This window comes from Thermobia domestica, chromosome 1, assembly GCF_964235325.1.
Source record: "Thermobia domestica chromosome 1, izTheDome1.hap1.1, whole genome shotgun sequence".
Lineage (NCBI taxonomy): Eukaryota > Metazoa > Arthropoda > Insecta > Zygentoma > Lepismatidae > Thermobia > Thermobia domestica.
Genome location: NC_137454.1, coordinates 375196278 through 375215240, shown reverse-complemented (window position 1 = coordinate 375215240; position 18963 = coordinate 375196278). Strand labels below are relative to the sequence as shown.

Sequence of the window (18963 nt, the reverse complement as noted above, 5' to 3'; positions counted from 1 at the left end):
GTGTTTACAGGCAAGGGGATTGTAGCAAGAAACAGCTGCTTGGAAGATGCTTTGTGCAGAGTATTGGAACTCTGCTATTGTACACCTGGACCTGGCAAAAAGACCCAAAAACCCTGACTGGCTCACAGTATGATTTACAACTCTGGCAAAAGTAAAATTACTGAATAGCCACCTTGGCCGCGTTCGCTACAGGGGGTAACGCATCAAAAACGCTTTCTCAAATGGTCACTGTAAATCGTGCCCTTTAAGATTTGTTCTTTCTGGAGAAGGGAGAGACAAATAATGTCATTGCACTGGGCGGCAAAATGCACAGGGCCAGCCCTGCATGAAGGTACTTTCTTTCCCCAATTAACACAAGCGATAATTCTTGAAGAAGGAAAATAGGTGTCTACAAACCAAATAAACAGAACAATGTAATCTATAAAAATGTCCAATCCTAACATTCTTTGGAAAAAAGCAACCTTTAACTTTTCTTTGTTCTACAACTTCTTTTGCTTCACGTAATATAACCCATTGAAAACCAAGAGAAACAGGTTCATCAGCTTGACCATTCGTCAACTAAAGACATTTTTATGTAAGAACCACACAACCAGCTGCAGACAATACACAAGAGAACTACTAAGTGTACAATTGACGTTCCATTACTCATTACATTGTTACGTTAGCCTACATGACATATGTATTCTTTATACGTTAAAAATTAGCAGTTATTCTTATTTGTTGCGTTATTTGATACGTTACAAACGAGAGAAAGTGAAGATCAAAAGGGGAGAAATGGATCAATTATCTAGCATTTCTTTCTTCAATTCCCTTCCGTATTTGAGTTTTTCTAACCTTTCTGACAATAAGGTCCATTATTCTTGAGGCAGTGAACAATATTTGTTTGCTTAGGGAAAGGAGACAGTGAACAACTAGAGAGTGAACGGTGGTCACAAGTTGGTTCCTTCTTCTTCTTCTTTTTCATCATCATTTTATTAGGCGATGGTTTCTCATCCTCCCAACTCACAATAGCCATTTGTTTAGTTAACAAGTCCACAATGACATAACAGCTCCTTACTGTCACACGTTTATTATTTTTATTTTTCTTTCTTCAAAATTTATGCTGTTCTCACCTCACGCTTGTATAGAGATTAAAAAGAAGTAAATTGTTACTTTCTATTGTTTTCCCTAGTTCTTTTTTTTTTTTTTTTTTTTTTTTTTTACTTCTGTTTCGAAATATGAGTTTCTTGGTTTAAGGTCCAATACTTATGCTCCGAGGCTAAGGAAGACGGCAAGGACGCACACAAGGGTGCGGGTCCATTAGGTGCGAATCCTGCCCCAAACTTCGGAATTCGACATACATTTGTATACTTTAATAATAAAACTATACTTGTTTAGCACAGAAATACTTGATATAGACTAAAGATTTGACTTTATTCACCATCTGTTCTATTTCTTTTATGATAAAACAATCTAATTTTATCATTTTTCCTGAGAATATAGGTGTCAGTACTTAAAAATTACTTATTCATTTTTTTCCCCTTTTGGCTGTAGACTAACACCCATTTGATACTTCATAAATATAATGTCCTCCCAACAAAAATCTCTGGGTGCGTGCCTAGAATATGGTGATGATGATAATTGACAAAAAGGTGGGATGAAATTAAGAGGAAAAAGAAAAACCACGAAAAAACCCATATATACGACATTTGTGACCTCAGAATATGCTTAATTCGCCCTTAATTTGTCAAATTTCATCCAGTGACACAAGGTTGTAAGTATAATGAACCCTGTGAGCACCTACCAATATTGTGTTCCGATGAGTTTATCAGGAACTTCGTAAAAAACAAGAAGTGTTCTTGTTATCGGAGATGAGTTAGGCATACACCATTCCACTGTCGTTCAGTGGCTCCATGCAATCGGTAAGGTGAAAAAATTGGACTCATAGGCGAAACATGAGATGACAAGAATCGACCTCGGAACAGTGTTCATGCCATTATAGTCAAGTTAGACATACACAATACCACTGTCGTTCGACGCTTCCGTGAAATTGGAAAGGTGAAAAAATCAGTCTCATGAATGTCAAATGTGTCCGCACCGTCAAACAAGAATCTGCATCTGGAGATGTGCAATTCTCTGAATGTAAGGAATAACCGAGAAAGTTTCTTACATCATGTTGTCACTTTTAATAAAGAATGGGACGGCTACGATATCGTAAATCGTCAGGACAGTGATTGGATCTTGATCAAACCAGAGCAGTTTTAAAAATACCTAGATGATGTTAATGATGATTTATGGTGGGATTAACATATTACATCTTTTGCTGTCGAGGCGAGACCAATCAATGCTGATCTTTACAGTGCTTAACTCCATGAAACACCCGTGACTTTGTCCACAAGCATTCAGAAAGTTCGAGACATGGTGCATGCGCAAATGCACCAGACTTTCCACAAGTTGCTATGTGATGAATCTCTTCCTCAGCTACTGAATTCTGACGTCTCTCCCACAAGCATTTCTACTTGAACTGTGCCCCTGGTGATGGTGCTGTCAATATGTGGTTTACCGTACTTCCTCGTCCTAATGCTGTGGCCGAGATCTTTCAATTGTTGAATGGGGTAGCGTTGCCACAATGAATTATTTCACGGACTTCGCTATGCTCTGTCTTGTAAGCCATTCTAAGTAGCCTATGATCTTCACTCGTCAAGACCAAACGACAGAATGACAAATCGGCAACACAGCTGAGGTCATTCCCTTATTATTCCTAAGCAAAGGGAGGGTTTCATCCTCCAGAGGTTAGCGGGGGTAGGGCGAAGTATATAGTTCGCATATTTTCCGAGGGCACATGTGGAATAGACAGGCTCTTCCGACATCTCCAATAGTTCTTGGGAGAGAAAGAAACCTTCCCTGATGATCGAGCGGTACAACATCTGGTTGAGCGCTTCTTCACATCGCTGACTCCAGATCTGATTCGTTAGAGAATCCAACCAAATTATGTAATTTTTAATTTTTTCGCTCTTTGGAGATAGCACGCACGTGGGGTGGACATTTTATTCGCACGAATCTAATAAATATACGATAAATGAATTCGTTGTCGCAGAACACTTATTATGACTCTGATTATGAACCTATAATAATCAAATTTCACGAAATTGTCTACAATGACTGCCAAAAAGGTTTTATTTTTAAATGTGGCTCTGAGGATACCCAGTGGTTACCAAATACTTGACGTGATGTTGGTTTGATTTTCGTCACCGTCATATATTGTTCGGTTCGGACTCTAAATTTATAGGCCAATGTGTCGCATAGTCTCAGTACTGAAAATAAATTATTAGCTTCCCAAACAAAGCAAGCTGTGATATACTGTCTTGTCATACTTTCATGACATATGATTCTCCATATAGCCTCCTAAATTGAGTTTTAGCTTTTAAGGTGGAATGCAACGACGCAATTATTTATTTATAGTACCTAGATATAAGTTAGTGGTGATATTTTTTTATTACTAGTCATAAGCATTGGCACAGAATACTGCGCATATCATAGACCGAAATGAAGAATAATGAAGACGTACTAAAGGAAGCTAATGAAAGACGACAGTTCATGAAGATTTTAGGAAAAAGAAGAAACAGCATGCTTGGCTCTTATTCGCCACTCCAATTGGATCACCGTGTTGATAGCGGAAGAGGCAGAAGGAAAACTAGGAAGAGAAAGACCAAGGATAGAATATCTAGAGGCAGTTATAAAGAAGAGACCTTATCAGAATATAAAACAGCTCTCACAAGAAAGAGAAAAGTTTTAAAATTTCCATGTTGACCACCAACCTATGGTTGAGGTGAGAAAGAAAAGGATAAGCATTCATGGTTCCCGGGTTTTAATTCAGAACCTGGATAGAAAGAGAAGAAGATGAATGTCCTTAAAATAACGTCTCCACAAGCATTTCGTTGTCCGGGTAGTTATCCTGTGCTGTCATATAAACATGCGGAACATATACGTAATGTTGGGTTGCACATATGTAAAACGTTCTTAGAAACAAACAGAAACGTTCATAAATTAGACCCTCTGCGAATCCTCCCAGAGCTGAACATAGAAAAACTGGGTTTGTGTGCGATTAGATCTATTTGTGTACAACATTTCGTGGCTGTGGGTGACTCTTTTTTATACGAAAAGCTGATGACACACACATTCATATATTATGATTATAATTATAATTTATTACTATTTTTGAAACAACAATCTAAACAGATTTCTTCTAGGTCTATATTTTAATTTCCTACATATGGTTTATGCTTGCAAATATCAAAACGAGGTTTTATTTGGCAAACAAAACCACGTGCTTTTTTGCTACACTGTATTACATAAAGCAGACGACAGGAATCCTCGTCACCACTCGGCCATGTGATGGAAGAGGAACAGTAGCGCCACCGCCGCTCAGAAGAGGGCACAAAACTCAGTGCATCGCCTCAATTGTTATCAGTTTCGGTTGGTCACTCTACTGTCTTAGCTTGCCTGAAGCTCTGAGACCTTTTGCCCACTTAGCTTGCCTAGAGCTTTGTGGGAACATAACCCGTCTCTTAGCTGGCGTAGAATTCTGAGAGATTTCTAATCGCAACCGCCAAGCTTACGAGCAGTCTTGTGGTTTTCTTTCGCGCTTAAGCTTTCCTGGAGCTTTGCAGACCTCTCTTTGGGACACTGAGAATCCTAGCCCACTTTCACTCAGCTTGCCTAGAGCTTTCAGGGGATCATTCCCTTGGCTACCTGGACCTTGAAACATCTATTTACACTATTGACTTAATGGGTTTTAATATCATAACCTAACTTATAATGATTCTGTGTTAAATTGATTTATAACAGAAACATCTATCTATTAAAATTCTACAATAGCAATTGGTATCATGGCTGTTGCAGATGTATTGGAAACCGGACGAAAATGCACATTATTTTCACCACATACTCTTGTATTCAACAACTGTACCCATCATTTTTATACTACATTATCATAAGCGGTGAGAGATTTTGTTACTAAGTCAATATTCAGGTAAAAGAAAAGAAAGAAAGAAAAGAAAAGTGAAGTCTAAAATATAATTTTCAATACAACCCAAACTGCTCTTTCTTAAAGTATGCAACCCAGTTGTATTGGTGGATTCTCCAATTGAAACATCTCTGTAGGGATTGCAAATGTTTCCTGTGGTTTTATCAGAATTTGGGTCTTGATTGAAGACAAAAAAATAATAAAATTACAAGGAAACATCATATATCAAATGTATTCAATTTGTATCAGCCTTGATACTTTGAAAAAGCTGAAGATGGAGAGAGGAATGAAAAATTAGCGAAACAGAAGATGTATAAAATGATTTTTAAATTATAGTCTTTACGTAAGATTTTTAAAATATGTACATATTGCGTATTAGTTATTAACGAAAAAATTAAATGTCGACTAAAAGCAGGAAATTCGTGTTATCATTCAGTTCAAAATATTTTCTCGTTGCGAATTCTGTCAAGGAACGTGAAGCTTAAAATATATAAAACGATTATCGTGCCTGTTGGGCTGTATGTTTGTGAAACATAGTCGCTTACTCTGAGGGAAGAATGTAGACTGAAAGTATTTGAGAACAAGATCCTGAGACGAATATTCAAACACAAGAGGAACGGGAGTGTGAAATGGCGGAAACTCCATAGCGAGGAACTATATAATTTATATCGTTTACCGAACATTGTTAGGGTCATCAAGTCTAGGAGGCTCAGGTGGACAGATCATGTAGCCATAATGGAAGAAAGTATGGATGCTTTCAAAATTTTAACTGCAATTCCAATCGTGAAACGACCACAAGGAAGGGAACAGACATTATTTTTGGGGGGGACAACTTTCTTTCATACCAAAAAGGATAGTTTTATATCACTTGACACCCCTAGTCAGATTAAAATATACTATGTCTGGATTCAGTCGAGGAGGAAAGTTAGTGTCCAGAGGGCTGCCCACCCCCTGTCCCCCTTTCACATTGTCACTGTACCCTATACTCTACTTGCCTTCCTTAGACAAATGGGAAGAAGCAGTACATGTTGTTTTATTTTTATTTTTTTTATTTTTTTTTATTTTTATTTCGCAATAATGTAAAAGTTTTCCGAATTTACCGTCTGGGAGTAGATATACGGTTAGTATTCTGTTCTAGCAAATGGAGGTCTCCGATTCGAATCACGTAGTCGGTTTGATTAGATTGATTAGTATTTATGTCTTTTGCCAATATTGAGGCTGTATCATAAGACAAGGCTTAAGTTTAAAGTTGAATCTGAACCCCTATAGTGTTTTCGAATGCTCTTCCACTGGAAATCGAACCTAGGACCTTATACATTAAATCCACAAGCGTAGCCACTAGACCAGTGAGAAGGGCATACAGTCCAAAAATGTAATAAAATTTTTGAGCTTTACTTCCTACGTTTATGCCGGATAGGCTAAAGAAGACGGTGATGATGAGATATGAATAAAATAGTGAAATGAATAACTTGGGAGGAAACGGGAAAACCCCAAGGAAACCCATGCTCTACCACTGAGCCACCGGGACCCGGGCATATGGTCAGTTATTCTACTGCAAAATTCACAAGGGTTTATGATTAAAAGAACTTTCCCAGTATTAATTCAGGAGAATTTATGATGTTCGATTGTCGAATTCGAACCCAGGACTTTCCTATTGCGAATAGGGATTGTTAACGATCCAAATTTCCCTCATTCAAATTAGTTAAGTGAAATATCTCGGTTGTGCAATAACTTCTCACAGTGATATTGAAGGGAAAGTAATTTTCACTAGCTACCCATCAAAAATATCCTTTCTATCATCTGGGAAGAAAGAAGATGCGCTCCAGCTGTGGACACTGTTGCTTCCTCATGAGTTTTGTTCTTGGGAGGCGGAAGATGTTTTCGTCAAGGACGCCCGCTGGGCATTCCTTGTCTTCACAACCATCATCATTATTAACTATTTCACTCAAGAGCAATTGGAACGGCTTTCCCTCGTTACTTGCAACCAGTAAGGGAACACAAAAGTAAAATAAAAAGACATTTAGTTAGTAGCCAAGTTGTTAATGTAACAACCAAAAAAAAAAAAAAACTCTTTCACTTACCGTGAGCTTCCTGCGTGTTCTGTTCGAACGAACGAAATAACTATCTTTATGAAGCACAATGCACGTGTTTTACACTTAACGCAACACTGTACAGCCATAAAGACCGCAGTTATTTCGGTCTACACGTTGTTATTTTGTAATAACACACAAACCCGTGCACAAATATTACCGTTTGAAGACACAGGAACTTCGGTTTCCAAGCGTTTACTACACTGCAATAAAAATGTTCATTTTGTTTCGAAACCAATATTGTAATGGTACAAAGAAAACGCTATCGTTAACCTGGTAATATAAATGTAAACAAACACACCCTTATTGCTGTAATTCTTTATATAATATAATCGATAGCGGCTATTTGTTATGAGTTGCATTTGCTGTATTAAACGACTTAATTACCTCATCTTACAGAATTACAACCAATTGTTTGATATTCCAAGTGGAAGTTTCTTTTTATTCTAATGTTTCTGACCATCTGGCACTACACGTAGTATTTTCCCTTTTAATTATACAGGATTAATATAACACGCACAAGAGAATGAAGTAATATTACTGGAACACTGTTGTTTGAGATAGCCTACTTTCTTAACAGGTGTAATAAAAATAATCTAGAAGTAAACCCTGTAGCTAGTCCATTGATTAGGCATGGACCCACGTAAGCACGTACGGCAATGAAGCAGATTGCCAAGCTTTGTAAAATTAGTTCACAGTAAGTTCGCATTAACCAAATAAATACTGATACGAGATATTTGGACAAAGATTGGAACAATTTTGACAAATAGTAATGTCTACTGAAGAAGAATACAGTCTAGCATCGAAATATTCTTCCGCTCATATGATTAGACTAGATAATAAGACACTGAAGACATCTAGTCTAGAGCTTTTTTCCTTATTAATACTATTAATAGTGCTGAAGAAGAAGGAGACGGTTGATAACTTTGCTGCCTCTTGGCTGACTGGGAACAATGACAAATCTGTCGAAGTTGTTCTCGGTTTTTCGCTATTAAAGATCATGAAAAGTATATTTAAAAAAATAATTAAAGTCAGCCAGATAGGAGGCCTACCTGCAAAATGCTTTTACACATAAGCTAACAATAGGACTTTTCGTATCTTATTTATAACAGGAAAAATGCTTAGGCTATGTGTATGTAACGCTAATTTCTAATACTGTAGTACACGTTCAAGTTAATATATGTCACTAGCTGATGACAACAGATGTCGCTAGCCTGCAGGTAATTTATAAATTTAAAACTATTGTGACTAAGTTTAAAGTTACCAATGGCGTATTTAGCGGGTGGCTATCGGGTTCAAGCCCCCCCCCCCGAAATAAACTTGTTATATGCACAACTTCATTAAAATTTGTCGGTACCCAAAAGGAAAAATGTAAGTGTTTATTCATGTTAGTGTTGTGCTTAGCGTCCCCCGAAACAAAATCCTGAATACGTCACTGAAAGTTACTAAACTATTTAAACAAACATTTATATTGTATATAAATTTAAAATGATTTATGTACATTTTAATCGATAGGATAATACTATAGCGATTAAAAACATGAAACTACCTTAATCGGGGTTCTTGACCCTTCAACCAAAATCTCAAATGACACTGCTGATTTCTTTCAGTTGTACATTCTACGGTTATACCGTGTAGACAAAAGGATACGGCTAATGAGTGAATAAAATGATGAAACAAAAAAAGGGGGGAAGAAAGGAGAACTCCAAGAAAATCCACGCTGACGGAGTTTGTCCACTGCAAAGCTCACTTTGGGCGAGCTAGGATTGAACCAGGTACCCGAAGCTCCAGAGGTGAACTCCTACCAGAGACATTACGGCCTCCCGTGATAACGCAAGGACACGTACGATATTTGTAGTTTGTACTAATGTCTTAATATGGCAAATTGTTATTTTCCAATAATAATTTGCAGAAGATTGGGATTAAGGTCTTGAACTAGCACTGAACCACTCTGCCACTACTGAAGTAATGATTTCTGAACTAATGTTACGAACACATATACGCTTTGTAAATACATTTATAATAACGAAATAAATTTTATAACAAACCGGGTGGAGAACGGTGACTCATTGCTAGAGCCCTTACCTCTGGTGTGTGGAGTCCCTGTTTCAATCCGGCCAAGTAAGCTTGTGGTGCACAACATCGTGTCCATGGGTTTTCTCGGGGCGATCGTGCTTCCTCATACAAGGTGCGATTGAAAAGTACCGGAACTTTTCCCGTCGCGCGGCTCCCTGGCGTTCGAAAAATGTGAGGGGTGGGGGAAAATGTGCGCAGGACCTTCCTCTTTCAACCGGAACTTGGCCCAGTGCGCTGCGAGCAGCGGTTGAGAAAGCATCGCTGTCCACGCGAACGTCGTTTTGGTCGTCGGTCACGTTTTTTGAGCGCCGAAAATGGAGTCAAAGATTGACCAACGCTACACCATCAAGTTTTGTGTCAAACTAAAAAAGATGTTCACCGAGACCCAGGACCTGCTTAAGGAAGCCTTTGGGGAAGATGTAATGTCCCGTACTCGGATCTTGGAGTGGCACAAGGCCTTCAGGGAAGGCCGGGAGGACGCCGATAACGAACCACGCTCTGGGAGGCCGTCGACGTCGAAAACCGATGAAAACGTCGACCGAGTTCGCGAATAGCTGAACCTGGACCGTCGGACAACCATCCGGGAGATCAGCGAAGAACTTAATTTGACATACTGTGCAGTGCAAAAAATTGTGACTGAAGAATTGAACATGCGGAAGGTGTGCGCCAAACTGGTCCCCAAGGTGTTGACCGAGGAGCAAAAAGAACTGCGAGTGAAAATGAGTCGTGAAGAGCTGGATTGTGTGGAAGCCGACGAAGAGTTATTAGACAGTGTGATCAGTGGTGATGAAACATGGTGCTACGAGTACGACCCCTCGGTGAACGTCTTTTTTAGTTTGACACAAAAATCTTTGACTCCATTTTCGGCGCTCAAAGAACGAGACCGACGACCAAAACGACGTTCGCGCGGACAGCGATGCTTTCTCAACCGCTGCTCGCAGCGCACTGGGCCAAGTTCCGCTTGAAAGAGGAAGGTCCCGCGCACATTTTCCCCCACCCCTCACATTTTTCGAACGCCAGGGAGCCGCGCGGCGGAAAAAGTTCCAGTACTTTTCAATCACACCCTGTACTTTTATTTATTATTCCAACAACTGTTCCATCATCATTCACTTGCCGTAATCACTGTCTCCCTTGGCCTAAAAGACATAATCGAGGGACGTTAAACTAAAATATTTCATTGTTTATAGTAAAAAGATAAACTAGAACGAGAATTATGTGAAAATGTATTTTTATTGTGTTTGCGTATCTGGACTAAAAAAAAAAATCAGGGTTCTAGTTAGTTTAGAAATGCGTCAAGTTTAAGATACAAGATTTTGTATTAACAAACAAACCAACAAACTGAAAAGTAAGCTAATAAAAACATTGCAAAAAAAATGCTTAGTATTGGAGTGAAGACTTGTAAAATCAAAATATGCGAATTTACTCCGGCGCTATTCCATGTGTGAAGGTCACGAAACAGGAAAGAATGTGTGGTAAGCTGTATGATAATGTGCATGATTTGTGGTACGTACTAAACAAGATCTGGTTTTGCCAAACAACATTCAGGTGCATACACATACACACATACACAAACATTATACACAAGAAGCGAGACCTTCCGACCTTGACCGAAAGTAGGCCACACTTTACATGCTGTTTAATCTCGCACGCGGTTCAAATTAACTTTTCATTTTGGTCGGCGAGAAGAAAACGCCATAAGAAGAGGAACTTTGCTTATTGTGTTCCAACTCACGAAGCATCCATCTTTTATGCATTGTGCATTTCAAAGTGGAATCAGAAGGAAAGGAAAAAAAAAAAAACGACGTGCTAACAAAAACCTATTAAATGGTAAAAGACAATCTTTTGTCACTTGCTTTTGCACTGCTGCAAAATAGAAAAGAAATTTGCTCGGTATCTTTTTCTTTTCTTATGGTCAATAACTTTCAAGTTAATTCTTATACCGTACCGTAGTACCTCGTAGTACAACATCGCAGTTCTGAACAAATCAGTCAAAAACCAAATGACGCCATTTTCGTCCGCCATTTTCCAAGATGACGTCTTTAGCAGATGCTGGATCGCATATTTTTTCACGAGTTATCCTAGCCAATTATTTTAAGTTGGTCACAAGCACCACCTGAATGTGACGTAATGTCATATGGTATTATCATGCGGGTCAAGGTGGAAGAAAACAAAAAGAAAATGCAATGAAGTCTTTAGGTTTTACGTCCCACGATTATGCCGGTTAGGCTAAAGGAGACGATGATATTGAGTAATGAATAAAAATGGCGGAATGAAGAAAGTGGGAGAACCCCGAGGAAACCCACGCACACGGTGTTTGTCCACCACGTAGTTCACTTGGCGGGGGCTGAGATCGAACCCAGAACCCCAAGCACCAGAGGTGAACGCTCTACCACTGAGCCACCGCGGCGGTATCAAAATAGAAAAATCGTACGTGAAGACTTAGAGGTTAGCTGAAGACCGTGAAGCATAGAAACTTCTTAATTGGCACCAAGTAACTTGCCACTAATGGAAGAATCCTATGATATTGATGATGACTTTAACTCACTATTTATTGAAATTTACTTGTTCCAGGAGAAATCCTCTTTCTGGTTTAAATAGTAAAATTAGGATGGAAACATAATATACTTTTGGAACACTGGATCCATATAAAAATAAACAAATAAAACGCCTCTAGCTCTCCTACCGTTCTCGGGATTTCGTGATTATAATAATGAAAGCAATATTGGAATGAACCAAGAGGGGATGGAACGGGAGAACCCCGAGAAAACACACGCACATATTGTTTGTTTCCCACAAAGTCAATCTAGTGAAAATTGGGTTCGAACCAAAGTCACCGTTGTCAGAGGTTGTCGTCAGAGTCGACAGAGTTCTCTACAACTGAGCCACCGTGACCAAGGACGCCCATGTTGTGGTTTCCAAGGGGGGGCAAGTATAAGCGATATTTCAAATATAGTTTTAAATTTTGCTGTAACTAATGTAAAAAAATTCTATTGTGATTTCGATATTCCAAAGTACAATTTCCTCTAGGGGGCGAGCGCCCCACCTTGCCCCCCTTGATGGGCGCCCTTGACTGTGGCATCCCTTTGTTGCTCTGATATCTGTCCACAGACTTATGGATAGGATGAACATAATCATTCGATAACCCTTGTCATTCTTATAAGCAACAGTTTCGAAGTTTACAATGGTAGATTTTTTCTCAAAACTATTAATCTATAGCGACGCTTATGAACTGTGAAAACAGCGTGAACATTCTCCTCAATAAATAACGTTCTAGTGCTTAAATCGAAAGCCATGTCAAAGCAAATACAACGGATACTTGTAATATATTTGTTCTCAGTAAGATTAAAGCAGTTAGGACTAAATACTCGTTCTAAAAACATTTGAGTCTTTATAAAATTGTCTCGTTCTGCCTTTGCGGAAAACGACAGCAATTTAGAAATGTACTTGTATTTTATATTGCGTGCTTACACAGACAATAACAAGGACACAAACACCGTTGAATTGCTTAACAAGCAGCACGTACTCATGGGCTTGTGATTATGGCAACACTCACTATTTAATTGTCCGTGAGATATGGGAAAGTCGGATGTAATTGTAAAATTGACTCGCTGTAGGCAAAGTGGTTTATACGTATTTTCTATTTACATGGTTGTCGTGTATGAGTTTTACATAGGCTGTTTCTATAACTCCGACACTCTAACGTGTAATGTTAATTGTATTAAAACCCATTTTATAAAACATCGTTTTTTATTTTTATTTTTAAGAAAAAAAATCTAGAAATGTTTTCTTCCATACTGCACATTTCATATAAACTCTAAGCCTTGCGCGAAATTTCAATATCATGTACGAGGGATCTTAGCTAATTCTCTCCACCCCATTTTCTTTCATTCTATGCTAAGTATACAGGGTGTTTCAAAACAACACCGACAACGTTTAGGAGGTGATTCCTGACACAAACATAAGATTTTTAAAAAATATAGACCAACCTGGGCGCACAAATGCTTCCTTTTGGAGTTATAGGCTGGCTAAAACATGAAAAAATGAACTTTAAAGGCCCATGCACGTGAGGGTAGACCTAGTAATATACAGCTGAAAGAAATGTTTCAGGGTTGTGTCGGAATCGACATTATTGTTTATATTGTTTACAATATTATTCCTTCATATAACAGTAATCTGTCTTTCATTCCCTTTCCAATGCAGAGAACCGACTCTTGCTGAAGGAAGATGGTTAAAGAAAATTGAAATACTTAAGTCTTAAATCTTAACCCTTTCGGGATTCGGGGTTTTTGGGGTATTTTTTAGACTTTCAGTCAAGCAGCTACTGCATCGACACTATTTATCCTAGGATCATGGTTCATACCTCATTCTCTTCAAAATAGAGCTGGCGTTCAAGGGGTACGACTTACATGCCCATGCCGTATACCAGTAGAGGGAAAATTTGAAGGGAAATGATAATTTTCTAGAAAAAATCCCTTTTGCGAAATTAGGGTCCCTGTAGGCTGGACCTGTGTAAACGTAGACGTCCCAAAATCACTTAAAAAATACCACAAGATGTACTGAATACATGTACCAAAAATCAATCCGATATCTTGAAAACAAAGAACGGGAAAAAATATATACCACAGTCAACCGTTCCCCAAACCAATAATGTAAAAAATATAATGTAAAAAATTCCCAGCAAGTCACTAATTCTGCTAGGACTATGGATCATATCTCATTCTCTTCCCAATGGAGCACCCTATAAAATGGTGCCACTAACATGTCCATGCCGCATATCAGAGAGGGAAAATCTGAGGCGATATGGGAAATTTGCTTTAAAAATCCCTTTTTCAAAGTTTGAGCCCCTCTGGAGTGGCCCTGTGTAACCGTAAACCTCCCAAAATCACTTGGAAAATACCACTGGGTGTACTGGATACTTGTATCAAAAATTAATTCGATATGTTGAAAACAAAGGACGGAAAAAATATTTATCTCTGTACCACTCATATTGGAAAATAAGCAGAAAATTTCCTCAAACCAATGACAATGTAAAAAATTCCCAGCAAGTCAATATTTCTGCTAGAACCATGGTTCATATGTCATTCTCTTCCCAATGGAGCACCCTATCAAATGGTGCCACTAACATGTCCATGCCGCATACCAAAAAGGGAAAATCTGAGGCGATATGGGAAATTTTCTTTAAAAAATCCCTTTTTCAAAGTTTGAGCCGCTCTGGAGTGGCCTTGTGTAACCGTAGATCTCCCAAAATCACTTGGAAAATACCACTGGGTGTACTAGATAATTGTACCAAAAATCAATCCGATATCTTGAAAACAAAGGCCAAAAAAAATATTTACCTCTGTACCACTCATATAGGAAAATAAGCAGAAAATTTCCTCAAATCAATGACAATGTAAAAAATTCCCAGCAAGTCACTATTTCTCCTAGGACTATGGTTTATATCTAATTCTCTTCCCCATGGAGCACCCTATCAAATGGTGCCACTAACATGTCCATGCCGCATACCAGAAAGGGAAAATCTGAGGCGATATGGGAAATTTGCCTTAAAAATCCCTTTTTCAAAGTTTGAGCCCCTCTGGAGAGGCCCTGTGTAACCGTAGACCTCCCAAAAACACTTGGAAAATACCACAGGGTGTGCTGGATACTTGTATTAAAAAATCAATCCGATATCTTGAAAACAAAGGACGGAAAAAATATTTATCTCTGTACTACTCATATAGGAAAATAAGCAGATAATTTCCCCAAACCAATGACATAATGTAAAAAATCCCCAGCAAGTCACTATTTCTGCTAGGACCATGGTTCATATGTCATTCTCTTCCCAATGGAGCACCCTATCAAATGGTGCCACTAACATGTCCATGCCGCATACCAGAAAGGGAAAATCTGAGGCGATATGGGAAATTTTCTAAAAAAATCCTTTTTTCAAAGTTTGAGCCGCTCTGGAGTGGCCCTGTGATACCGTAGACCTCCCAAAATCACTTGGAAAATACCACAAGGTGTACTGGATACTTGTATCAAAAATCAATCCGATATCTTGAAAACAAAGGCCAAAAAAAATATTTACCTCTGTACTACTCATATAGGAAAATAAGCAGATAATTTCCTCAAACCAATGACATAATGTAAAAAATTCCCAGCACGTCACTATTTCTGCTAGGACCATGGTTCATATCTCATTCTCTTCCCAATAGAGCGCCCTATCAAATGGTGCCACTAACATGTCCATGCAGCATACCAGGATGGGAAAATCTGAAGCGATATGGGAAATTTGCTAAAAAATCCTTTTTTCAAAGTTTGAGCCCCTCTGGAGAGGCCCTGTGTAACCGTAAACCTCCCAAAATCACTTGGAAAATACCACAAGGTGTACTGAATACTTGTACCAAAAATTAATTCGATATCTTGAAAACAAAGGACGGAAAAAAATATTTACCTCTGTACTACTCATATAGGAAAATAAGCAGAAAATTTCCGCAAACTAAAGACATAATGTAAAAAATTCCCAGCAAGTCACTATTTCTGCTAGGACCATGGTTCATATGTCATTCTCTTCCCAATGGAGCACCCTATCAAATGGTGCCACTAACATGTCCATGCCGCATACCAGAAAGGAAAAATCTGAGGCGATAAAGGAAATTTTCTAAAAAAAATCCCTTTTTCAAAGTTTGAGCCCCTCTGGAGTGGCCCTGTGTAACTGTTGACCTCTCCAAAATCACTTGGAAAATACCACAGGGTATACTGGATACTTGTACCAAAAATCAATCCGATATCTTGAAAACAAATGACGGGAAAAATATTTACCTCTGTACTACACATATAGGAAAATAACCAGAAAATAATCCCTTTTTCGAAAATTTAGGCATATAAATCAAGTGTAGAACATTATATAAAATAGAAACATGTATTTACTTTATTTGTCCTTATGTAACTGTTTCCAACATGTGCCACTGGCGGACACACACACATACACTTTACAAGATTGGCACATGTATGTGGTCCGTTTGAGCTTTTCTGTTAGGGCATAGCAGGGCTTGCAATTTCTTCTCTTCGAAGTTTTCACAGCTACATGCTCAGGAACTTGACTGCTACTACTCCCTGAAGTTCCCGGGACATGCGGCTGTGACGGTCCAGCACTTCCAGCCCTGCCAAATTCCACCAGCTGTTCCAGTAGAATATCTCGAAACCTATCATGACCTTTCACCTTGGCTTTGATCGCAGTGCCCATGAGGAAGCAGTTGACAACTGCAACGTCGAGAAGGTGGAAGAAAAGTTTGGTCGTCCACTTGACCTTTCTCCTCTTCATTCCAAAGGTCGTAGCCATTTGATCCGATTTGTCAACATATCCCATACACATATTATAGTCTGAAACTATATTAGGTTTGGGACAGTTGCCATGCGGATCACGGAAATTCCCACTGGCTGGTGGAACATGAATGTTGGACAGCATGTATACCTCCCTCTTGTCTTTCCAGTACATGGCGGTCAGTTCACCCCTTTGGAACGACAGAATGTCACCCCTCTTCAGTCTCAATTTCTTGGGAGTGAAATTGGGTGGCATTCCAGTTCTTCTTGGATTTACTGTGCCACATGCTCGGATTCCCACGGACGCAAGTTGATCAAAAAGAGCAGGTGAACTGAAAAAGTTGTCCATATAGAGGTTATGGCCAACATATTTCAGCTCATCTGTCAATCTGATAACGAGGTCGTGGGTGACTGAGTGTTCTCTACGAGTTATGTCTCCTAATTTCCCAAGATATACTTCCATGTTGTAAGTATATCCAGTAGCATCAGAGACTTGGAATATCTTTATTCCAAATCGCTTATGCTTTTTTGGAATATACTGTTTGAAAGCCACACGTCCCTTGAACAAGAAAATTACTTCATCGATAGCTACACACTTTGTTGGGTGGTACTCTCTCGAGAATAGTTTGTTTATCTTGTCGAAGAAACGCCTGGATTTCCACAACCGGTCATACCTTGGGGAATTAGGATCAGGACTCGTCGTGTTATCCTCAAAGTGCATTCGTCTCAGAATAAAAAGAAATCTCTTTACGCTCATGGTTCGAGGATACCATGGAGTGTAAAAATATTCCTTCTTACTCCAATAGTCTTTCAACTTATTGCGTTTAACCAGACCCATTGAAAGACATATACCAAGGAAAACACAGAACTCCTCAACAGAGATCGGTGTCTCATGCTGCAACCTTGCACGACTACCAGGATTGTGAAAAAACTGGTCGGCATACAAGTTTGTTTGTTCCACCACCAGTTCAAGAACTTCCTTGGTAAAGAAGAGGAAGAACAAGTCAATTGGTCGCACATTTGCATGATTTAGATAACGGTTTTTCATCCCTGGTGTTCCACTGAAGAGTGGAACCTCGGGATGGTGAACGATCAACCTTTATCCAAGGTGCCCCTTGCCTCGTTGGACGACGGCCGGCACTGGTTGAAGGCTGATCGGAAGAATCATCAGAAGATTCCCCACCGTCATCTCCGCCACACAAATGCACCTCCACATCTCCTTCATCTACCGTTTCCTTCTCTCCTTCACTTCCTTCACCCTCACTGTCATCCCCTTCCAAACCTTCCCCCTCTCTTCCTGCACCAACACTTTCTTCCTGGAAGTCAAACTCATCTTCCACATCCTCAACGTCAGTGTCAAAGCCTTCAAGGGCATCATGTATTTCAGCTTCGGTTAGAGAAGCCATGACAGATTTCGAAACTTCCTACTAGAAATGGGACACGAACCAATGAACCACGAACCTTCCTTACACACTACTCAAACCTTTGCAAGCACTGCAACCCTTGTAAAGCCAAAGGACAAATTGTGCACGTAATGTTTCTTCTAAAATGCCAGAGGACAAAAATCACCACACAACAAAACACAAAATGTTCTAAGATGAAACAAGTCTTGAGCAACTGTTAACCAACACTATATCTCTCGACAACAATTCACGAACTGAACAGACAGCATAAAGTGAAAAGAAATACTGCTAAAATAGGAGAGTTATAACGCAAAGTTCCAGAAAATACCCAATGAATGCATCATATTGGTGAGGTATATGACGTCACTACCCCAACGGGCCGTACGCATTCGCTGTAAAACGTAAAGAAACTTAGTATGTGATCCTTCTGTAGCTGGAAAACAAAACAAAAAAAAAAGGACAAAAAAGCTCAAATAGGATAGTTATAACGCAAAGTACAATGGTGGGGTGCTGACTGCCACAACCAATTATTGGTGCTGATTGCCACGACTGGCGCTGATTGCCAAAATCAAGGTGCTGACTGCCACGAGCCTGAGAGAAAGTTGCTAGACATAACATTACCGGACGCCAAGAAGCATGAAAGAAACTAGATGATCCTTAGGATTGTGTTGTTCAGACCAACACCTAACAAAGGTAAACAGGTCTCTGTATGTACACTCATGTCCAAAATTATTGTCACATGATTATAAATATGTTGTTCTAGTAATATAATTTGATAACGAATTCGCCCGGTATTTCTTATAATGTTAGTATGTGTATAATCGGCAAAGACAAGTATGTGGTAAATTTCATGTCAAAAGAGCAGTAAATAAGAACAATAAAACGAAAATAAAATTTTCTTACCCATTTAGTTACACTTTATTTTACTCATTATGATTTTCGTATTTATAATTCTTTTCCTATGAGATTTATCACAAATATAAATTTCCTGATTATACACATAATATAAGTATTAAAAGTACTCTGCAAAATTATCAAATTATATTCTTACAAGAAGACAGTTATAGATATGCGACAATAATTTTGG

General features: G+C 38.9%; 1 protein-coding gene across 2 annotated transcripts in view; it reads right to left on the bottom strand.

Moving 5' to 3' along the window:
• LOC145664505 (uncharacterized) overlaps positions 1-18963 on the bottom strand; it is a 285366-nt gene that overhangs the window by 220403 nt on the left and 46000 nt on the right. Inside the window, exon 1 of one of the 2 annotated variants that reach the window (XM_081731241.1) lies at positions 16081-16715. The exons of the other annotated variant lie outside the window; for it this stretch is intronic. Within the exon in view, the coding sequence (XP_081587367.1) occupies positions 16081-16137 (57 nt within the window). The 5' untranslated portion in view covers positions 16138-16715. Of the gene's footprint in view, positions 1-16080; positions 16716-18963 lie in introns of those variants that run through there. 2 annotated transcript variants of the gene reach the window in all.